Source organism: Ammodytes marinus (genome assembly GCF_949987685.1).
Source record: "Ammodytes marinus genome assembly, chromosome: 24".
Classification (NCBI taxonomy): domain Eukaryota; kingdom Metazoa; phylum Chordata; class Actinopteri; order Uranoscopiformes; family Ammodytidae; genus Ammodytes; species Ammodytes marinus.
This window is the reverse complement of record NC_137228.1, coordinates 7,886,226-7,909,294: the sequence shown is the minus strand read 5'-3', so window position 1 is coordinate 7,909,294 and position 23,069 is coordinate 7,886,226. Positions and strand designations below refer to the sequence as shown.

General features: G+C 43.3%; 1 protein-coding gene across 1 annotated transcript in view; it reads left to right on the top strand.

The window, feature by feature from the left end:
• The first annotated feature begins 5,120 nt into the window (after positions 1–5,120).
• The window catches only part of stk11ip (serine/threonine kinase 11 interacting protein), a 29,724-nt gene continuing 11,775 nt past the window's right edge, over positions 5,121–23,069 (top strand). The window contains exons 1-22 of the mRNA XM_080052777.1: positions 5,121–5,277; positions 5,501–5,568; positions 6,364–6,566; positions 6,932–7,006; positions 7,123–7,218; positions 7,363–7,470; positions 7,573–7,644; positions 7,814–7,943; positions 8,600–8,703; positions 8,922–9,011; positions 9,493–9,534; positions 9,957–10,130; positions 10,232–10,313; positions 10,867–11,370; positions 11,988–12,208; positions 13,357–13,467; positions 14,625–14,862; positions 17,098–17,255; positions 17,350–17,599; positions 19,524–19,633; positions 21,352–21,449; positions 22,399–22,580. Coding sequence (XP_079908903.1) covers positions 5,502–5,568; positions 6,364–6,566; positions 6,932–7,006; positions 7,123–7,218; positions 7,363–7,470; positions 7,573–7,644; positions 7,814–7,943; positions 8,600–8,703; positions 8,922–9,011; positions 9,493–9,534; positions 9,957–10,130; positions 10,232–10,313; positions 10,867–11,370; positions 11,988–12,208; positions 13,357–13,467; positions 14,625–14,862; positions 17,098–17,255; positions 17,350–17,599; positions 19,524–19,633; positions 21,352–21,449; positions 22,399–22,580 — 3,115 coding nt within the window. The 5' untranslated portion in view covers positions 5,121–5,277; position 5,501. The remainder of the gene's footprint in view (positions 5,278–5,500; positions 5,569–6,363; positions 6,567–6,931; positions 7,007–7,122; positions 7,219–7,362; positions 7,471–7,572; positions 7,645–7,813; positions 7,944–8,599; positions 8,704–8,921; positions 9,012–9,492; positions 9,535–9,956; positions 10,131–10,231; positions 10,314–10,866; positions 11,371–11,987; positions 12,209–13,356; positions 13,468–14,624; positions 14,863–17,097; positions 17,256–17,349; positions 17,600–19,523; positions 19,634–21,351; positions 21,450–22,398; positions 22,581–23,069) is intronic.

Sequence of the window (23,069 nt, the reverse complement as noted above, 5' to 3'; positions counted from 1 at the left end):
CCCCCCCTCTACACCCCTCCTTGGCTGGAAGACTTGTGCATTAATATACATACTGTGGCATGTTTGTTTCAATCAGCACAGTCTGTCCCAACTCCCAGCAGCAATAAATAAATAAACAAGCAAACAAAAGGACTATGTGCCGAACATTCCTTACATGGAAAACCCTCCCCACCTCCCCACCGTGGCAGACATGTCCATTGACACTCAATTAAAAGCTCGCCAGCAGCTACCAACTTATATGCCCCGTGTACAGTAATGCTACTGTGCACGTACACAGCAATGTTTCCTATCGATCGGTGGGGCCAAGCCTTGAGGTGTCGTGCTTGCCCACCAAACAGGCTCCTATTAACCCTGTCCAGTGGGGCAGACTAATCGCTGTTTATCCAAGGGCCCAGAAATAGAAGTGGCATGTGTAACCTTATACGCCGCGGATATAAATGCACATTATTTTGTTTTGTGGGTGCCCCCTGATTTAATACTATTTGGCCCCATTCACGATCGGCATCCTCGCTCGGCGTGGGGGCGTGGGGCAGGGAGAAAGGGCACATTTGAAGCTGCCTTGTATCTCAGGGGCGTGAGTCAGGAGGATGCCCAGAGGGCTGTTTGCACATAGAACCTCATATGTCATTTTCTGAAAGCGTGGATGGAAAAGCAGCTGGGATGGCCACCGGGCTAATAGGCGTAAGAGGCCGCAGTATCTGCCCATGTGTGCAAAGTAATCCCCACCAAGGTCAGTTACTTAAATTCCTCCCCACGGAGCGGTTAGGCAAACACAAACTCTGTATAAACTTCACATTGATAGAGGAAGGTATGGGGACCGATGATGGGCTGAGGACACGTTCAGTCCGTGTGCCTCAGTGAGAATACAGAGAGTGGTGTGTATGCGAGAGGTCATATTTCTTAATTGCAGTACAATGGGTCTTTGAACCACATCATCAGTGTGGATGCAGTACTAAATAGGGCAGGCACATTTGGCTAACACTATATGAAAGGTCGAGTCAGTAATTGTGGAGAATGCTTGTTGTCAAAATCACTTTTTGTTCAAATCTGTAGGCCTACTGTGTATTAACACCAGATTTTTTTTTCACACAGTAGGAACAGGTCGCGGATTGAACAAGATATTCTCTGACTTTGACAAAAACTGATTTTGACAGCAGTCGTACTCCAGAATCTCTGACTCCACCTTTAAGTGCTACTTCAATTTATTATTAACATAAACTGCTAATATATGGTAATTATTTCACAAAAAATGCTTGATACGCTGCTTTTCATCCATGCCTAATGTGTTTTGGTCCTAAGCCTCACGGCAGGCCTTCTGGAAGATGGCTGCATGGCTCAATTGCATGCAACTTATTTTTAAAATAAGAGAGTCATAAAGACTGCCATGTCCCTAAAACTCAACTTTAACTTATGTCATAAGTCAACAATTTCATAAAATCAATTATTTTTCCTAAAGCAAACAAAGCAAAGTGTACCATTACTGTAGTTGTGGTAGATTAGGATTCTTATCAACTGAAACGGGTCCCTAAAGACTTCCTCACTTTCATTTTTCAGACATTGATTATAATCTAGTGCACTGTTTAGTGTTTGGCTTTGATTATACTTCATTAAGAATCCCCGTGGACTACTGATTAGATAAGTAGAGGCAATAAGTAGGGAGGTTGGAAAAGTCATTTATCATTTGATTAGTGGGCCTGTGCAAAAATGAAGTTATAAAGGTCACACTTCCAGCAAACTAAACAACTGGATAATGTGTTTGTATCCTAAGCTAAAATGTTGCAAAAGTATTTATTTGAATGCAATAAAAGGCAAGGGGAAGGGTTCACATGAGCAAGAGAATTAGGTTTTCATGCATGCACAGTTAACCAACGGTTGCAATGTGCAACATCTCAATGAATGGAAATGTTTACCAAATTACAGTACATAAATCCTTACATGGAAATGTTCGCATCACAAGTCCAAATGGAAAAATGCTTGTCTGTGTGTGTGTGTGTGTGTGTGTGTGTGTGTGTGTGTGTGTGTGTGTGTGTGTGTGTGTGTGTGTGTGTGTGTGTGTGTATGTGTTTGTGTGTTTGTACCACAATGTGTGATTATGTTTTTTTTTGCTGCCTAGCAACAAGTGATGAATGTGCAAATTAGGAAACTTCTTGCTTTATTTGGTCATGCAAATCCCTGTGAAGTATCTGTTATGGAGCCACAGTGTTACGTACTTCCTCATGAAACAAAATAAAGACCTGCAGAAAACCCTTCTCCTATGTTGATTTAATAATGTTAAAGGCCTCAGTCTGGTTAGCAGCATTATAACATGCACTGCCATTACTGCAATAGCATCTTGTTTCAGGTCTTTTTACCATGTAACATGACGTTTTTCAAACCAGCTTGTTTTCTATTTTGCATAGAATGTGTAGCACACATTGAAATCAGGCTTGGTTTTAATCTTCTCTATCCAGGAATCAGTGCAGTCTCCTGCAGCCATGCAAAGTAAGCATAACACTCAAGACTCCCTGGCCAAACAGCTACCCGGTTCTGTTTTATATTGGTGCCATGACTCGGATATGGTTTGCCTAACATCTGCCAGCAGGCAGATGTGGTGTGAGACTCAGGATGGTACATTGGACAGCTGGCATTTATTAAAAACCACAGCCACCACCAAGCCTTTGCCTTGCACTGCTTGCGTCTGAGGAGCTGGGAAGCACAAAAGCTCCAGTATTGGCTTCTGTTGAGTCCATACATTCAAGATTTGAAATGCTGTCTGGCTTTAGTTCTGAAACCTTATGAGCCTGCAGAAAAGGAACAACATACTGTAATGTATGCTGCTCGCTTTTCTAAGGTTTGACTGTTTGGATGGATTCCGTGTCTTTGCTGGTTGAAGGGAGGACTCAATTAGGCTTTCTACCCTGCAAATATTGTCGTGTGTGCACATGTCGTTCAGTCTGGGATCCTTGCTAGAGTGCGCCACCCAGTGGCCTTCTGCAGTTACTGTAGTCTACATTATATTTTCTAAAATGAAAACATCTTTGTCATGTATGATTTTTGCTTTGAATTTTGCTTTGTTTTGAGATAGATGGCAGTGTTGCAGTAGTCGCCTAGTCATAATCACCATAAATGAAAAACACTCTCTCACACACACACACACACACACACACACACACACACACACACACACACACAAACACACACACACACACACACACACACACACACACACACTCCAAAACTAATAATAGCCTAGGCTATAGCCCAGTGGTGTCAAACATACGGCCCGCGGGCCGGATGCGGCCCGCGAGATGATTTAATCCGGCCCGCGACTTGTAGAGCACACATTTATGAGCATTTAAAAAAAAAAAGTAAGTCTCTAGCCCATTCCTGTGAGGAGATATGAATTTTTAAAGAAATAACCAAAATGCTCACTCCAGCCGCTAGGGGGCAGCCTAAATAAAAAAAAAGCACATTTTAGCAACGTGGGAAATGGTAAATGGCAATCTTGCTTCACCGCTATTAATGTTTCCTCCAGTGCTTTATGGCAAAGTAAAAACCAAAAAAATAAAAAATAAATAAAACAATTTTTATTTTTAGTGCTGAACAATTAATGTACTAGCAAGCGCGATGTGTCCGCGGCTCTGCACGTGCGAAACGAGCAGGAGCATGCTAGTGTAGGCCTACAAGATTTATTTCCTAATTTTCCATGCTGCTTTATTTTTATGTTTTAAATTGGGAAAAACGAATTCCAAAACAACCAATAACCTCTGTATTTAAAAATAAATCAAAACAGTAGAAGTTGCACTTTTATTAAATTTTATTTTGTACTGTCTGCATGTTTGCACAAAATGTGTCCCTGTACATATAGTAAACAAAATTGGACAACTGTAACGTCAGTGCCTGTTGTATTTGTGTATTCAAATAAACAGTTGTTTATTTCATTAGTGCGTATTGGCATCTTTGAGCAAAATACCCCCCAAATTTTTGCTGCGGCGCTGCGCGCCGCACCTCCTATTCCCATGGCCAGCAGCAACCTTTACTAATAGGCCTTTCACACCGCCGCAAAATCGGAGCTAGTTCTGGGCTTGTTCGGAGTTAGAGCCAGTGTTTTGGTTTCACACCGCCAGAGAGCCTGCTCCGGGCCGTAAAAACCGGGGGAACTCATACCCCAGGATTGAGCAGGGTTTGATAAGAACTGCTTGCGCGAACGGTTGGGGGAGGGATTATCCTGACCAACCAGAGCAACTCAAACCTCATGCCCGCCATATTTAAAAACACCGCTACTACGAGACGTAAACATAACATAATTACCGAACGTAGCGATCAAATTGACCGGCGAGAATACGCTGTATGGGTCCTGTTTGCTTAAGAAAGCAAAGCGAGAGCCAACAAGTGTAAAAATAAGACGTATTCGCCGCTGTTGTTGTGCTTAAAGCTAGCGGTAGCTTTAGCGTTAGCCACAAGAGCAGCGGCGTCGGGTGACGTATACACACGTTTACAGTGACGTCATGACGTTGCTCTCTTGCCGGCTCCATGGCTGTCTCCGGTCGATGTGAAACCAACCGGTTCATAACTGGGATAAGGCTGTAACCAGTTTTGAACTGACCCCAACACCAGCCTGGAACTGACTCTTGGTTCATTTTGGTGTGAAAGGCCTATAAGACATTTCCTGGGGGGTACAGAGATCCCTTGTGATCCGTGATAATGTAGGTTACAAATGTAGACTGAGTGATAAAGCATATTACTGAAAAACAAAGCTAGAGATTTGGAGTTGATGTAGGCTACGTTATTTTGCCATTATTGTACTGGTCCGGCCCACTTGAGATCAGAGAGGCTGTATGTGGCCCTCGAACCAAAATGAGTTTGACACCCCTGCTATAGCCTATAGTACTATAAGTATTATGATTACTATAAATATCATAATTGTATTATAAGATCATCTATATAATTATACGATTACTATTAGGTATATATATAATGTTATAATGATAATAAGATAATAACTAAAGTGATAGAGCCTATATTTATTTGTTGACTGCGTGGAGAGGAGAGAGTGTGCGACTTATTTCGAGTGCCTATGCTTTTTGGTTAGTGGGAGCCACCGTACAGCCTTTCGGGGGTTTGTCATGTGACGAAAAAAAATGTCAACATCACTTTTCACTGCACATGACTTCACTACGAAACCACTGCTGAAACGTCCTGTTTCTTCACGCACAGACAAATGAAAGGACAATGCTTTAGCGGTGCCCTGTCGAAGTAACGCTTTGTGTCAAGCTGTATTTGGCTGTCGCTGCGCAGGTACGTCTGGGCAGGAAAATGGGCGGCTAGTTTACATTAGCTTAGTTTTTGGTGAGGTCGCTATCGCTAATGTTAGCCAACGTTACTTTGACAGTTGCGTTAATTCGTGCAACTGTCAACAACGCGGTATAAACCTTTCAAAGTAGTCGCTTAAGGTGGATAATTGACTTTATTTCTGTTTCTACATTGTGCTAACATTGTGCCTTGTATTCATCCCTTTCAGTATGGCTGTCTCTCCCAGTGGCCAGTCTTCCCTTGTACACAGCTTGGCCTCACTGCTCCGAAATGATGGTATGTTAGTGTGATAGAAAGACATAATAAAACAACCAAAACAGACTTGTGTGTATGACTGGAAACAGTGTCAGTGGGCGTATTGACTCAGACTAGCCCTTATGAAGTCAACGTAAGCTACACATTATTCAGATTACCTTTTGTCGGAATGCCTGATAAAATAAATAGTCCTTTAGTTGTTTTCTTTGCATATCTGGAAAATGTGATATTGTTTTGCCTTTGGTCCTGCTTGGATCTTTCTCAGTGACATCTGATCACACATGTGTTATCTGGTTATGTTTGAACGAATGAATGAGTTCATGTTGATGGTGGTTTTGTCAGCTCCATCAACATTGCACATGGATACTATTTCCAGATACATTACTGCACAGTCAATACTCAGCATATTTATTCAGGTGACATTGAAGCCTCTTTAGTCAACTTGGAGATATTTGTGATCCAATTTTAATTTTTATTTAAGACAACCCAAACAGTATAGGTTATATACAAAGACTAGTTGGAAACAAAGGATACACCAACCAAAAACAGAGAAGCTGATAGACAATATGAAAAAAAGATGATATTATGACATATTATGAAAACCAAAATGAAATAAAAGTACATTTAACTCACAAGGAGGATGGTACACAGGTCAGGACCAGATAGCATACTAGTAGACTCAGTAAGCTAAGGTTGTGTTCGAAAAGCCCTACTAAAATATTCATCCCTTTCAGTATGGCTTTATTCTAATCTCAGTTAGCATTGTGTTGCTAGTAAATCAAATGAACTTGTGTGTCTGTCTCTTCCACTCTGCAGGGGACATGGTATTGGCAGGTAGCAGCACCCTGACCCTGAATGCTAGCAGCCTGCAGCAGCTGACCCGTCTGTTTGAACAGAATCTGTTGTCTCGGAGCCAGCAGCATGGTTTCCTGGCTCTGCCCTCACACCCTGCAGATACAGTGTCACTACTACAACTGCAGTTCCTCTTTGATGTCCTGCAGAAGACCATCTCACTCAAGGTGAAGCCGGGACCTAATAGAATAGGCTCAGTTGGTCAAAACATCACTCATTTTTTTAAAAGTTGTTACCCATGCGGACAAGTTATAACTTATTCACCTGGCTCCACTGTTGCAACCGAAATGTAATAATTTCTAATAATGTTATAACAATATAATAATTTAAGTATGTGTTCCATACTTTACCAGTGTTATTTAATCATTTATAATGTGTTCAATAATGTATTAATTACACTATCCGGAGAAATTCCATTACAACATAAGGACAGGACATTGTATTACATATAGGTAGTTATTTCATTATGGGGAAACTAGTAGATTATCAGATGCTATTTGGACTTCTTATGTATGACATTTTTTAAACGCAGCTCATCAACCTGCCGGGGGAGAGACTTCAGTCTGTGGTGAAAATCTTCCCATTCAAGTCTTTAAAGAGTTTGGAGGTAATGGACCCAGAATCATTGTATTATATTCGTACTTCCTCAATTTCTATGACTAAACATTTCCCCGTTGTATGTGTCCAAAAAAAATGTTTATTTTTGATTTTATTTCTTTCCAGCTAAAGCGCATCCCTCCACATTGTCTAGAGGGACTTAGAGGAGTTTACTCACAGTTGGAGGTCTTCACCTGCTCAAAGAGTCTCAGCTCCCTAGAGGTACATTTGTCAGGAATTACAATGAGTCGATGTATGTGTAAAAGGCCAAGTTATTATATATATATTTGTGTGTGTGTGTGTGTGTGTGTGTGTGTGTGTGTGTGTGTGTGTGTGTGTGTGTGTGTGTGTGTGTGTGTGTTTTAGGAGCTGCTTTCCCTGTGTGGAGGGGACCTGAGCTCTGCACTGCCTTGGCTTGAGCTGCACACCCTCAACTTTAGCTACAACTCCATCGTCTGCCTCGACCAGTCACTAGTGAGAAAGGATACACACTGCCTATTCAATGCTGATTTATTCATCTGGTTGTATCTTCACCCCTTTACTTAACGCTTCTCTACTCTTCTCTTTCTTTCGCAGGGTTTACTGAACGTCCTGAAGTCTTTGGATTTAAGCCACAACAAGATTCAGGAGTGTGCCGAATTTCTGAAGGTGCCCTCCGAAAAAAAGCGCTATATAAATACCATCAATTATTATTATTATTATTATTATTATTAAAGTTAAAAAATCAAACATACTTCCCATATTTCCTTGCTTGTTGTGACAACCCCTTGTTCTATTTCTGATTATGTCTTATATGCCCATCATTGCCATCCCTCAGCCCTTGAGTGAACTGGAACACTTGAACCTGGGTTACAACTGCCTCCAGAGGGCGCCAACACTTGGCCAGAGCGCCAGAGCCAAACTCCTCACACTCAACCTCAGGAATAACGAACTGGAGACTATAAATGGTAAAGTAGACAATGAAACCTAACAAGAAAAATTGTGAAAACAAAAATTGACCGCCATGCAACCTAATCTGGTATGACCTAGCAGTCTCTAGCCCAGTTTTTGGAAGTCCTTGTGTTTGTCTTGGAGAGGCTTCATCAACACACAGCGAGGCAGTAGATAACCCAACACCTGCCTGTTTATGTTTATGTCTGTTCCAATAGGGAAGAGAGGATAGCATGGCAACTTGGCAAGCACATTAGACACTTGAGCTGCAGAGTTCTTTTTCTATTCCATGAAATAATACTTATAATACACTTTATTTGTTGTGGCAATTTGAGACAATATCTCAGAAAGTTCTTTGCCTTGTATGTACATGCATTTGTGTGCATAGCTTGTTTCCCCTTTTTTTTTTTTTTAGATATTCTTTTAGCATTTTTATGCTTTTATTGATAGTGCAGAGAGACAGAGGTGAAATGGGGCAGAGAGGGGAGTGACATGCAGAGGACGACCGCGGGTGGGAATCGAACCCGGGTCTGCTGCTGGGCCCGGCCCGGGAGGGGGACGCCTTACCAACTGAGCTAAAGGCCCGTGCATAGCTTGTTTCTAATGCATGAGTTTTAATATTATTCCTGAGAGATAGTTTTTACCTGCATTGCTTTGCTGTCTGATTACTCAGGTGTTGAGCAGTTGTCTTCACTCCAGCACTTAGACCTGGCCTACAACCTACTGCTGGAGCATTCCCAGCTTGCTCCTCTATCCCTATTACACAGCCTCCACACGGTAAGGAAAACACGCGCACACACACACACACACACACACACACACACACACACACACACACACACACACACACACACACACACACACACACACACACACACACAGAGGCTTCAATGTACCATTTGGCGGACACAATTATTTTCCTTAGGTATTCTCTTCTCACACACTGAACGTGAGACCAAGGCAAACATGTAAAAAGTCTATGTATCTTCTTTTAGCTGAACCTGAAGGGCAACCCGCTGTACTTCCAGAAGACCCACCGCCACTGCACCGTCCGGCATCTCTCTCCAAAGGCTGCCAACCTCAGAGTGAGTCAGACATACGTGTCATTTGATCATGCGTCAGTAGATGTTTTACACATGGAAGCAGCATAATAGAAGGAAATAGGACCTAAGAGGAGCTTTAGGCAGAAGCAGATCACACAATGTCCTGGGTCAGACAAAAACATTAACCAGGACTGGAACAAATCTTAAGTTTGTGGGAAGCTGTTACATTTCTGGGATCTAGAAATATGCCGTTTTCAGTTCTCAGCAGCTGTGGACTCTGCTTTGTATCAACGAAGGAATTATACCGAGTGTCTCCATGTATCTGAAAGAGCCACATTTGTTACACCTCTCAATCACAGCTTCCTTTCCGTCCATGTGTGAACTCCCAAGATATTTCTACATGCCTGGGCTGCACGGCAGACACTTTGGCTTGAGGATAGAGGGTCATCTGTTATACTGGGCGGTGTTTTCATTTGTTATTTTCCACATAAACCAATGTCCCTTTTTCGTGTTTCTTTTTCAGCTCAAACTTGATGGTACACCGCTGTCCTCATCTGAGTTATCAGTAAGTTTTGATACAAGCCTATGATCATCTCACTGTTATCTTTCATTTTTATACTCTTACACTCCGGTGGTAGGATGGCCTAGAGGTAAGGGGTCCAACCAGTAACCATGAGGTTGCTGATTCGTGACCCTGCACCAGACAGGAGGGTGTTATTTGTAACATGTGTGATGGCTGGTATTACATCTACGGTGCCCACCACCTCTACCATTGTGCCCTTGAGCAAGGCACCTAGCCCCGAACTGCTCTAGGGGCGCTGTAGTAAATAGCGCTATATGCGAAAACACACATTTCAATGTGTACAATTGACAAAAATGTAATGAACTTAACTAACTCAGAAAGTAAGTGTGCAGAAATATATGAAATGACAATACTTATTAGTAAAGTATTTATATGAAATACTCCTGCTATGTCGTCTTCTGCAGGTTTTGCCTAAACCGGGCCAGCGCAGCATCCAGGTGCAGGCTTCACCTCCGGTTGCAATGGCAGCAGAGCGCGGTAACCAGGAAGTGTCCAGTGGTGGCGGTGGGGAGTTGAGTGACAGCCAGTCAGTCGCTGAAGTGGCCGTCACACACTTTCAGAAGAAGAAGAAATCCAGGGTAAAGAAAGCCTCTGCTGCGGAGTATTTCTTTGTTCTTTACTGATGACGTAATGAAAGTGACGTGTTTTGTTATCTGTTCCTAACCCTTCTGTCTTTCAGAGTAAGGTCAGAGTGCGGAGAGCCAGCATATCGGAGCCCAGTGACACAGACTACGAGCCCAAGCTGCTCACCTCATCACTGGGTGGGTTTTTGAAAAGCATGCCCCTCGACCAAAGTTTTCCTTTTGTAGTTTTAAAGGTACAGTGTGTGGTATAGGTGTATTTTTCCGTTGTCTAATGGTGAACATTCTAGATTGTCTTCAAATCTTTCAAAGTGATGAGGTGAAGACGTATCAAGTGATGAGGTGAAGACGTATTTAGATATTTATTCTATAGTACTTCTTCTTCTTCGTCTTCCAACAGGTGCATTTGCCAGGACAAAAGGCTGTGAGATTTGTCCGTTCTGTGCTACTGTAGAAACTGTAGAAACATGGCGTCAAGCCCTGCTCCTATTTAGATATAAAAGGCTCATTCTAAGTCAATAAAAGAAACGACAACTTTTATTTTCAAGCGATTAGCCTACACACAAATTAAAATCCACTTCTCCCAAGTCTGTTCTTAAAAACACCAATGACCTTTTACACACTGTGCCTTTAACCACTCGCTTCTTGTAATGTGATCAAAATTAAAGTGTATTTTTTTGGGGGGTAAATTAACATCTCAAAAATAAATGTTAATGTGTTATTTCTCCGCTAGATATTGTTCTTCCACACAAGCAGGAGATTGAGCGCATGTCCAGCTTCAGAGACCAGCTGGGTGAGGATTGGCTGAGGTACCAGCACCATCTAGACGGACCTATTTCCTCCACCATCACCACCACTGAAACCGTCAACAGCAATCAGCCAGCTCCTCCCTTCCCCAACGGCCCCAGCACCAAGTCATGTCCATCCATAATCAGCCCCGGGTATCATCTTCAGCCGTCCCTGGAAGTCCTGGAGGTTCTACCCCCAACGCTGCTCTCCTCCGAGCCCAGGGAGGAGATGTCGGAGGCGGATGTGGAGCGGGAGACGGAGGAGTCTACCCTCCAGTGGCCCGGTGGTGGTCAGAGCTCCACACTGGAAGACAGCACGGTGAGCGGCTTGGTGCTGACCCAGGGAGAGGGGAGCTTACTGGGCCACAGTCCACAGTCCCAGCGGTCATCTGGACCGGAGAGTGGAGGCACCAAGGAGGAGGAAGAGGAAGAGGAGGAGGATCTGGGAGGTAGCTACTAATGTGCTGTTTTCTTTTTTTTATTAGAATTTAAGTGTTCTTTTGCTTTGCTTCCTTGGTTCACACCATATACGAGAATGATACATTGTTTAGTTTTTTCTGCGGGTCCGGTTCTTTTTCACAACCTATCGTATCCTCTGGTCCGAATAGTGAACCAAAACACATAGGCCACGTGATAATGTTCTTGTCAGTCATTGGTCAGATGTGTCTAGGGCGGGAGTAATAACGTAGTTCCTGAACTGCTTTACAATTGCTCAGAATTTCCATGTGGGAAACTACAGAAATAATCTGAAGGAAGTAGATGGTCTCCCTAATCCCATAATGGATAGCTGGCGTTTAGTCCATATACTCAGTGCTTTCTGCAATTGGGTCTGACTCAGTCCGCCTGCGTTCTCACCACAAAAAGGCCGCACCAGAATTAGTTTGAAAGCGTACCGAGACCACCTCTTCAACAAGGTTCTCGGTACGCTTGTTTGGTCCGCTTTTGTGTTCTCACCTGGGCAAAGGAACCGTAGCAAAGGAGTTCAATTCAGTTGAACCAAACACAGCTGCCCTACGGTTCAATATTTTTGATCTCCTTTCCCTCTCTGTATTGTGTCTTGTTTCAGTGGACCTGTGTCACCCTCTCCTCGTGGGCGTGTTATCTGAGAGGGAGGAAGAGGATGGTGAGGGCCGTGAGGAAGAGCAGAGGAAGAGGAAGGAGGTGTTCCTGCGTGTCAAACAGGGCCTGCTGCTGGAGGTGGACGTGCAGCGAGGCAAAGAGAGGTGCCGGCTGGAGCTGGGCTGTCTGGCCAGGCTGGAGCCCACAGAGGCACCATGGAACAGAGGGGTGAGACATGTGTAATGCTGCCTTCAAGTGCTCATAGTGTAAAAAATAAATATTTCTCTGAAATTGAACTGAGCAACTGGAGTACTGCTCCAAACAAAATGTTGTTGTCTTGTACAATGACAATAAAGTTCTATTCTCATCGGGAAATATCAAATTTACCATATCTACGAGTTACGAGCACATGTACGGCATTACAAACAATTGACGGTAAAAAAAAAAAGAATAGGCTAACCCCTTATTCACTGAAACAACAGGAAACCGGGACAACACACAGCTATTAAAAGTAAACCCCAGTTATAATTGCAATGACGACCTAAGTGGGAAGAACCTTATTTCCGATGAGCACATGAAGGCAGCATGTGAGTAGAAAGGTTTAAAGAAGGCACATGCATAGAGGAACAAGCAACAAGAAGATTTCAGAAGCAAACGTTTTGAAAGGAAGTGATGCAAGGGATAAGGGAGGATAAGGCTAAAATAAAATAATCGTTAAACCTTCCTCGAGGAACTTTTTAAAATGTTTATGAAACAGTCAAATGTCTCCTTTTATGATTATAAATGACCTGTAACGGGGCGCTCCGGTGGCGTAGTGGATAGAGCGCGTACCATATTGGCTCCGGCCTTCGTTGCAGTGGTCACGGGTTCGAGTCCGACCCGTGGACCTTTACTGCAGGTCATCCCCACTCTCTCTCTGTCTCCCCATTTCAACTCTGTACTGTCTAATAAAGCTTGAAAATGCCAAAAAAAATCTTTAGATAAATGACCTGTAACAGCAACCGAGACCATCAGTGAAATCAGCACTATTTTTATGTAGTTATTATAAATGCCACCGGTCGGATTTTTTTCTCTCCAGGAATTTACTAAGCGATTTACAGCAGGCAGACCGGAACATCCTTTGTTTCCTGAACGGTGCTCAATCTAAGTTTAATCTGCTTCCCCATAGACATATTACCATTATACTTAATATTTTCTTAATTTGTACTTTTAGGTAGGTTAGGTGCAATGCAGTTCATACAACTCTACTGCATTAATGTTGTGATATTGATTTGAACCATATCAATCAGCTCTAAAGACACGAACGCCTAAGTAAAAAGAACAATGTTTCAACTAGATTTGCAATTTGAGTTTTTCTTTTTTCTGTTTGTCTTTAGGAGACAGAGGAGATGCTCCCAGCTGTGGAGCTTCACTTCGACTACATCAGCAGGGAGAGGAGGAGGAGGCGCTATGTCCTGCTGGATGATGACCCACAGCAAGCACTGCAGGTCAATCACACACACACACACACACACACACACACACAAAGTGGTGTTGCCTGGCAATCATTTGAATATTTTTAGATGAAATTTTAGAAAGCAACACGCACGCACACACTTTCTTAAGAGATTTAGAACACAAAGCCCAGAGATTTGGCTTCACGCATCACAAGTATATCTCATCTCATTGGCTCGTACGCCCACTGACTTCCTTGACGTCTAGTACGAGTCTGGTCCCGCTCCCTGGCTGCCCCCTCTCCCGTTCTCTCTCTTTCTCTGTCTCTCTCTCTCTCTCTCTCTCTCTCTCTCTCTCTCTCTCTCTAGCCCTGTTACCTTTTTGTTTATCGAATGTCACGCCAACATCCATCCAGCACACTGTGTACCATGTTTAACTACCTTACTCATGCTTTTGGTCTGCTCGCATTGGGCAACATGAGCCTCGTGCCAGATATAATTTTAACACAGCACGCCAATAACAATTCCAGTATGTGATTAAGTTTTCTTCCTTTTTTTAGATGTGCGGTGTTACGTTTCATAAACACACACATAACTGAGGTGACAAGAATAAAACCCCAACTGGAACTTTTTTGAATTCCACCATAGCTGCTCCCGCCAGCTGTTATGTATCCCTTTAAAGGCCACATATTATGCTCACTTTCATGTTCACTTTTCTTATTTGGGTTTCTACTAGAAACAGGTTTTCAGAAAGGAGTCTCTAGTGACAGGGGGACACCCATATTAATGTTGAAAAACCATGAAGAAGTACATGTTGCATCGGAGTTGACCTTTTAAGGTGTATCCTTGAGCTTGACATATTTGTAGTGCATATGAGAAACTCAATCTAGCTCAATCTCGAACATGTAACAATAGCTTTGCTCACAGTGGGAACAATCTGCCTTGATGTAAAAGCGTAACTCTTACTTTCATTGCTTACAGATTATAGTGTTTTGTAATGTGATGATATAGTACACTATGTGTGTTGCTGTATGTGTATTCTGTTGTATTCTGTATTGTACTATGGTTTTAATATGTTGTAAAATGTGCTATAAACTCTCTGTGTAGGACATCAGTTACATTCTTTGTGATGGAACTATGTAAAACTGCATCGTCCCTACCTAAACAAAAATCAAATGGAAATAATGGAACATCTTTGCACACCCTTCTAGGCTCTGACGGAGGTGCTATCTCTGGTGGCGTTGGAGAACCAGCATCGTGAGTCCTTGCTGCGGCCCCGCTGCGTGCCTCTGCAGTGCCTGCGTTGTCGAGCAGAGTTCAGCCTTCCAGGACAGGCCAGTGGGTCAGAGGAGGAGGGGGACAAGAGGAGAGGGGCCGCCATGCTACCACAACCTGGGGAAGAAGAGCCGAGTGGAGAGGAGCCGACCAGCTGTGATGAAGACGGAAAAGGTGAGAGGGGTGAAAGCTACATGGCCATTAGTGGAAGCCAGCCCCTGATTGGTTCATGTAGTAGTCAGTCTAGCCTCCAGTCAGACCAGGGCCCTCCCCACTTTAGTGGAAGGCAGCCACTAATTAGTTCTTAAGTCATGAACGTCAGCATGCATCAGCGAATAAGCTTGTGAGATATGGCTGGTCTCTCGAGGCTAGATTGACGACTACATGAACCAATCAGAAGCTGGCTTCCACTATAAGGGACGATTGTTAGGTCTGATTGCGGGTCCTAATTGGCCCCGGTAATGTTTTTAGTGGAGCAAAGCAATGAACAGCCAATACAAGAGAGTGCACAGGCAAACATATACCACAGAAACAAAGAAGACACTGCTCTCAGGAGCATCTCGATATGATCACATCACTGCCTGTTGTTTTTAGAATAGATTTTAAAATCCTCTTGTTTGTTTTTAAATGTCTGTCAGAGATGATCTCTCTGCACAGTCCTGTCAGAGCACTGAGGTCCTCTGACCAATGTATTCTAGACTGTCCCAGGTCTAAGCTGAAGAGCAGGGGAGACTGAGCCTTCGCTGTAGCTGGACCCAAGTTGTGGAATTCTCTTCCTTTATACATCAGATCTGCCACTTCTTTGGAAAATTTTAAATGTCTGCTGAAGACACATTTTTTTGCACTGGCATTCGGAACCAGCTGAGCTGAGTATTTTCTTATGTGTTTTTCTTTTGGTTTCTTATTTGTAATAAATGTGGATTATTTTATTATAATTTAACCTGTACAGCACTGTGGGGCAGTACCCGCTGTTTGTAAATGTGCTTTATAAATCAATTTGACCTTGACCTTGACCTTGACCAGTGAAGTTGAAGTTAAGAGTGAAGCCGGGATGCAAAGATGGGGTTAAAATGTTCATCAGCTTTTTGATTTGTTTACTGACCAGATGTTTAAATACATCTTGTAATAAAACCTGTATAAAAGATAAAAATAATTGGCAATAACAGAGGCCCCTTTAAGCGCAGTTCGTAGGTGAGAAGATTTGCTCAAGGAATTGTATGTTTTGCTTTAGTTTGCATCTTGAAATGGCATCCTTGGATTTCAAAGAATCCCACACGCTTGTTCACACACACACACACACACACACACACACGCACACACACACGCTAAAGCATTCAGTGTGAAAAGCCTTTTTTTCTGATCCATCCCTCATGCTGAGTCACGCACAGATGAGTCATACTCATCCTCAGATGCACTACGGGCCGTTAAATTTCTTCCTGTTAGAATGACTACTTTCGCACTTAGTTGATCACTGTCAGCTGTGGCTGTTGGACTGAAGAAAGATACAGAGGAAGGTCAGTCACACACGTTCCACCTGGCACATTGTTACAATTTAGCAACAAAAAAATAAGTTTTATCGCTTGACGTCAAAGCACTTCAATTCTCAGGCTCGTGATTGGTTCTTCTCTCTGCTCCCAGATGGGCTCCAGTGAGTTATCTCTTGTGTTGTATCGCCAAGCTGAGTTCCCACCTCTACAATCAGCTGGAGAGAGAGCGATAGCGAGAGAGAGAGAGAGAGAGCGATAGCGAGAGAGAGAGAGAGAGAGAGAGAGAGAGAGAGATCCCCGCACTGCAACCAAAACCTGACATTAAGACCTGCTCCGGCACGCACAGCCTGCGCACACCGCCTTTTGTTTGCAAAATGTTTGGGGATTTTCTTGGATCTGTGCTCTTTTGTTTGCGTGCTCAAGTGCGCTTGCTCTGATGAAATGTCAGGGCGATGAATTCCTCTTTCACTCGCACGTGTCTGGACTTAGACAATTTGTCTGTGTGTGGGTAGCAGAAATACATGCCCCGCAGGTAGAAAAAAAATGTTCCTTCGTTATATGAGACTTGTTTAGAGTCAATTCCCTTATAGGTAATTTGATTGTCAGAATGATTAAACTCTCTTCATGTTTAGTTGACATCCACACATTAAAGGTGGAGTCAGTGAATTTGGACAGGGCTTGTTGTCAAATGGCAGGTAATGTTATTCTATGGGTGATTAAACCTTAAAGTATGAACTGAACCGTTATAATTTTAATATGCTTACGCTATATCTTGATTGTTTGCAGTAACTTATGAAAGCCATGAGGGGGCGCACCTCCTGTTCTTTCTCAGTGATAAGGATGTGTATAATGTTATTAGAGCTTTTTTTGAATGATTTGCCAATCTATGTTTTAGTTATTCAATCTTATTCATTTTTTCCAGGAACAAGTCATGTTTGTCCAGAATGTGGCAGCGATCACGTGGTCCAGTTGGCCGTCCAAGCGACTCCCTACAGCAGTACGCCCATCCGCCGCACATCCAGACCGGAAAGTGAAGACGACCTTCTCTGTTTTAACCAAAGCATTCTCAGTGCCAATAAGGTCTGGCTTAAACTCCTTTAGTCTGTTTCTATATATATTTCCAACAAAGCTAAGCTACAACCTCATCATTTCTACATTTTCATCCATGTTACAGCTTGATGATTACCCAGATGGCAGTTTAAGCAGCAGTCCCGTCCTCAACGCAGAAGACCCGGCCTTCGTCACTGCCCAGGGAAGCGCCTTCTTTATCGGGGACGCTCCCGGTGACACCACCTCTGCACCACTGTCCTACCAAACAGAGTGCCAAAGTAAAGAGGAGTTAGCCGGGAGCTACCACTACACCTCTATGGACGCCACACCACCTCAAGTCCAAGCGCAACCTGCAATGAGAGCTACCCTGAATGGTTGGTTTGGTAGCAGTAGACGTATTAAAAAAAATCTTCAATATTTACTATCCTTCTGGGTAATGCATCCCTCTAGCACTGAACAAAATGTAATGTTATCCTCAATAGCTTGAGCCCATTTTTCATCCCTACAAGTTTTCCATTATGTTTTTTCAATACTTTAACCAGTAACATCGTGAATTGGGTATTAAATCTCGTTCTGTGTAGTAATAAATGTAATGCGGTGAACCCTGCAGAGACCCTGTTTTTTAGTGCTGCAGTTAATGATGATTTTTTTTTTTTTTTTTTTACAGCTAAAGCGTTTAGTGCATTAGGTTCCAAAACTGGTCCAGCTTTCTAGGTCCAAATTCCCTTTGGAAATAAGGTCCCAGCCCGCACACAGACAACATCAGCACCCATCAGTGTGTATTCGCATGTGTCCATTCTAAACAGGAAAAATGGGCCTGATTAAACAAACAATTGCAGTGCTAAAAATGCTAAGTCGTTTTTTCGCTAGGATGAAGAAAATGACCCGGCAGTCCATTTATAATAGCACATCACCCCTTCTGAACCACTGCTTTTTGGTGTACAAAGTCCCCCGAAACAGTCTTGGAGATTGACTAAACTCCAAAGCCCGAAAGGTTTTTTCAATTACAATGATATAAAACAGAGGAAAACAGGCCGCAGATCCCCCGCATTTTACAAGCTGGAACCAAACAACTGCCAACCCGAAACGGTTAGGGGATTCGATTAATAGACAAATCGTCTCAGCCGTACGCTTTTTTACATCCAAAACAATCTTGTGATGTTGGCGGAACGGAGGTTTTTTATTGAGGGGGGGAGAGGGGAGCCCCAACAGCAGTAAAATATAAATGCTATCCTATTACTTGATTTGAATTCTGCACTTCATATGGTCATTGTAAAACACATCAACTGTGGCGTGCGGTATAAACTGTTTACGCCGCGTTTTATTTCCTTTGCTGAAGAGATATTTGACTGCTAATTGAAAGTGAACCGACATGGGATGTACTGTGGATATGAAAGTGGCACAGAAAGGGGCGCTATGCATCTCTGTGACAAAATCTGATTTCCCCTTCCCTCAACCCCACATCTGGCTGCCATTTTTTTATTTTTTATTTTTTTTGATGAAGCACATGGCAACTGTGTGTGCATCAAGACGGATTGGAATCGTTACTGGAAGTGATGGGAGAGGAATGGAAGCCGGAGAGAGGGGAGGGCTGAGTCCATAATAATAGCTTTCTCTATCTTTTACCCCTTATTTTGGAGCTTATTTTCTGGAGCTGCAAAGCCAATAGCATGTAATCTGTCCCTCTGAAACCACAGTCTGACGCTGGAGACAACTCGTACTCATCCACAAACACTGGCACAAAATATAGTGATTTTTTTATTTTTTTTGCTGACACAGTGCACCCATTGTTGTGGACGAGAGCCATCGTTTTCTTCTTCCTCAAGAAGTCCTTTGTCTCCAAAGACATAGTTGTGTGTGTTTTGTGTGTGTGTGTGTCTGTGTATGTCACCTTCCACCTCCTTGTCTGTAGGTTCAAAGGCCTCTTTCATCTGATCTCTTCACTTGAAAGTAGTTGGTGTTTGGTCTGCGTGTTGGCCCCCGCAGGTCCGCGCCCTGTCATTTTTTAGTAGCTGTAACCATTCATCAATGTTCAAATAGCCTCCGTTTGCTGTTCATTGGCACATTTATAGCTCTTAAATGCCTTATTTTTTTTCTTTGCGTGTTGGCTAGTGCTACAGTCTGCTGCTGTAAAATCTGGCCAAGAGTTTTTCGATAAAAAGGCCTAGAGCTTGGAGCTATGTGAGTTTTCCTTTCGCTGCCAGGAAACTATAGCTTAACTGTTAATGCAAGAGGTCATTTGAGGGGAATACACAAAGAAAGATGGCTGAAAACAAGTGTTGATTGATGTGTCCGTAGATGATCTGGACCTACTGTCAGAGGACTATGAGGCGGTGGACCATCGGCTGCAGCTCTACCTGGATGTGGAGGTCTTTGAGGAGGAAGAGGAGCTTCACTCTTTCCTCAAGGTGTGTAGGAGCAGGTTACATACATGACATATGCACATCTACAATCAAAGTTTAAGTTATCTTTATTAGTCAATTTACACGAGGCACATTGAGATTCGTCTTCCCGCATATCCCCTCTCGAGTTACCACACTTCGGAGGGGGTCCGAGCGCAGGGTCAGTCATAGTACAGCGCCCCTGGAGCATTTTGGGGTTAAGTGCCTTGCTCAAGGACACAATGGTAGAGATGGTGGTCACCATAGATGTAATACCAGATGTAATAATTCCTTTCCGGTGCCGAGGATCGAACCAGCTACTGGTCCGCCCTCTTCCTCCAGGCCATCTTACCACATAAAAACTAATCGCTCAGTCCATCAAAAATAAAAAGGGGGAGTCAGTGATTCTTGACAATGCTTGTTGTCCAAATAATTTTTTTTCTGGATCAGCGAATATATCCTCGCAACCTGCTACCTGTCAGAACTGTGTGTGTGCTGAAAAAGAATGCAGTGTTGATACACAGCCTAGGCTCTGTAGATGGGCATGTTGCCAGCTATAATGGTAGGCAACCTTTTACATACCCAATGTCTGCAGAGCCAAGGCTGTGTATTAACAGCAGATTCTGACTTTGACAACAAGCATTCTCCAGAATTCGCTGCCTCCACCTTTTTAAGTGAATTTCCCAAAAGGTCAAAAGCTTATCACTTAAAGTCTCCGGACTGTGTGGGGTGTGGTGGGATCTGCGTTGACATGCAGCGCTGGCAGCAGCAGCAAACAACCCCATAAATCACATTTGTACTGTTGTAATTGTTAGCGAACTCTGATGGGTGCATTGAAATATGCGACTTCACCTCCTTCCAGCTGAGCCCTGCCTTCGTAAAACAAGCGATTTTAATAAATCAAATCTCAAATTCAGGATTCTCTCATGTGAAGTGAGCGTAAAACTCCTCCAACTTTGTCAGAACATGTTCTCATTTAGGGATCCGTCACTCACAGCGAGGAGAAGACTGAGAACAGATTGAGTGATCGCTCCAATTCGGTTTGAACAATGTTTTTATGTTGCTGGTTTTGTTTCTTTTGTGATTGCGGTCTTTGAAAAAAAAAAAAACACAAAAAAAAGTCCTCTTAACATTTCTCCCCCAAAGGCTGCAGCTTAAATGGGTGGTGACAACTTTAAGACCTACAGCAGTTCAGCTGTGGTTTCAGTCAGTAAATCAGTCCCGGGGAGCCCATCTTCAAAACGCCCTATCGTCTCTATTTTGTTGCTTCTTTGACCAGTTAGTGTGTGCCCTCTCCACCCCCATGCTCTCGCCTGCTGTCAGTCAGACCTTCACTCAGACCTCTCTTAATATGCAATGCATTTTGGGAGCTCCTATAGTCAGCGGGCCTACTGCTTTAACTCTGTCAGACACCTTGACGAGAAGCAAAGAGCTGTCACGGGACCACATCACAACACACGGCTGGAAACAAGAGATCCCTCTCTATTCATCTTAGTTCTGTTTATTTATCCAGAGACGGGGGGCCCGCTGTGTTTTCTCTTGTGCTTTTACCCCTCCTGTAGTTTCAGAAATCAAGCAAGACCCTGGTAGTCTGAAACAACGCTGTCAGCTGTCACCACGGTTGCGTAATAGTTTTGGTATTGAATTTACAGTCCTGTGGTGCGTGTTATTATGCTGTAAATCACAGTATTTACAGATCATTTGTGTCATGTGTGTGTGTTTTTTCTTCTCCTGTGTGCCTTCAGATGTCAGCTGTCAGATGTGGAGAGCCAGGGGAGGTTGCCTCTCTGCTGGTGGTGTCAAACCTGCGCATCTATTTCCTGGAAATGACGTCGGAAACACAGTGAGTAGAAAACAACATACAGTCAAAAGTTATTCCAGTTCTTAGTAAAAATGATTATGTTTGTTTGAATATTATATGTTCAGTTCAAAGTGCAATGCAGAATAAATAGTTTAAAAAAACACCAGTCTGTAACATGTCATTTTAAGTAAGTGTAGTATGTTTAACTTTTGGTTTTGTGCATTACCCCCCAAAAAAGTAATAGAAAATAAATAAATAAATGGATGCCTACGTTTTTAGTGGGAATCTTGAAGATAACTTGGAAGTGTGAAAGCTACGTCTGTGAGCTATTGACGCACCACATTCCGATTGATCAGAAAGGATCGTAATCAAATCCCGCTGGGGCCGATTCAAAAGAGGGCGCCACACACTGCAGTTAGCAATTAGCCCCTCTCTCTTTGCTTGATGCTGGTGTGTCGTTTCCACACCCTCTGTTTAGGTTTGTGAGTGGCGTTGCATAAGCTGCCCAGGTTTCTGGGTCACATCTTGAGAACACATTGACCTCACACTGTCTGTGGACTGTGCAGCCTCTTCTGCTCTCTGCCAGTTTAGTTTAGTTTTATTTTTTTCCCTCAGTCGCATAAACAAAAAAAGCTTTTATTTTCTAATCAAAATAAGATCTAAGTAAAGTTCCTGAGTCCCGCACCGTGACGCCTTTTACAAAGTTACTGTGATTCACACCATAGGAGCTGGCTTCTCCTGTTCCTTGGCTCTGTCCGAATAACCACCTCATATTGTAATCCTCGACTAATGAGGTATTGCATAAGTTATTGCCGTGATTATGCCGAGTAAACTTTGGCTTGGAACAAAAACGTATTAAAGTGTTGTTCTGGCAGTCACACCTCTGAGTGTCAGAGATCACCTCAACTATTTAATCCATCTTTTCTTTTGACGCCACACTTGTCTGCCCTTTGTGAATGCCTCTCGCGTTGTTTCCCCCCCCCCCCCTTAGCGGAGGCCAGCTATCTGATTGGCTGCGGAAGAGGGACAGCCAGCCTATCGTGGAGCTCAGCTACCTGGAGGTGGGGCTTGCCTCTCAGAGCATCCACATGGAGTTTGGGGACGGGGGCGCGGCCTACACCCTCCTCGTCAGGGACAGTCCACGCTGCAAACGCTTCTTTGGCCTTCTGACAGGTGAGGAGGGAAAACGCTGCCAAACACAAGCAAAGGGGAGAATGTTTTTTTATTTTCTTTATGGTTTAACATATGGAAAAACTCATAAAAAAAGGAAGTTTTTATGTTCTGTAAAAAAAAAAACACTGACCCTGTTCCCTGTGTACGTACTGGTTGGACCGTGTGTCCAGCAGCACTATGCTTGGGACACTCTGAGGACAGATGCTGTAAGGATACACTCTGGAATCATTCAAGGTTTTTAACATAGTGTAATGTTCCTGCATGTATTGGAACAGCATGTTCCACAGTTACCCAACTTACTCCGCCTCACAAACTAATTCTATACCATATGTGGGCTATGTGACGTAAAACTGTACACACACACACACACACACACACACACACACACACACACTCACATTCCCCCCTCAGTATTGGGTTCACAGACTGAGCACATCCTGCCCAGACCAACTTGTATGTAAAGGACGACCTACCAGAGAGAGAGGAACA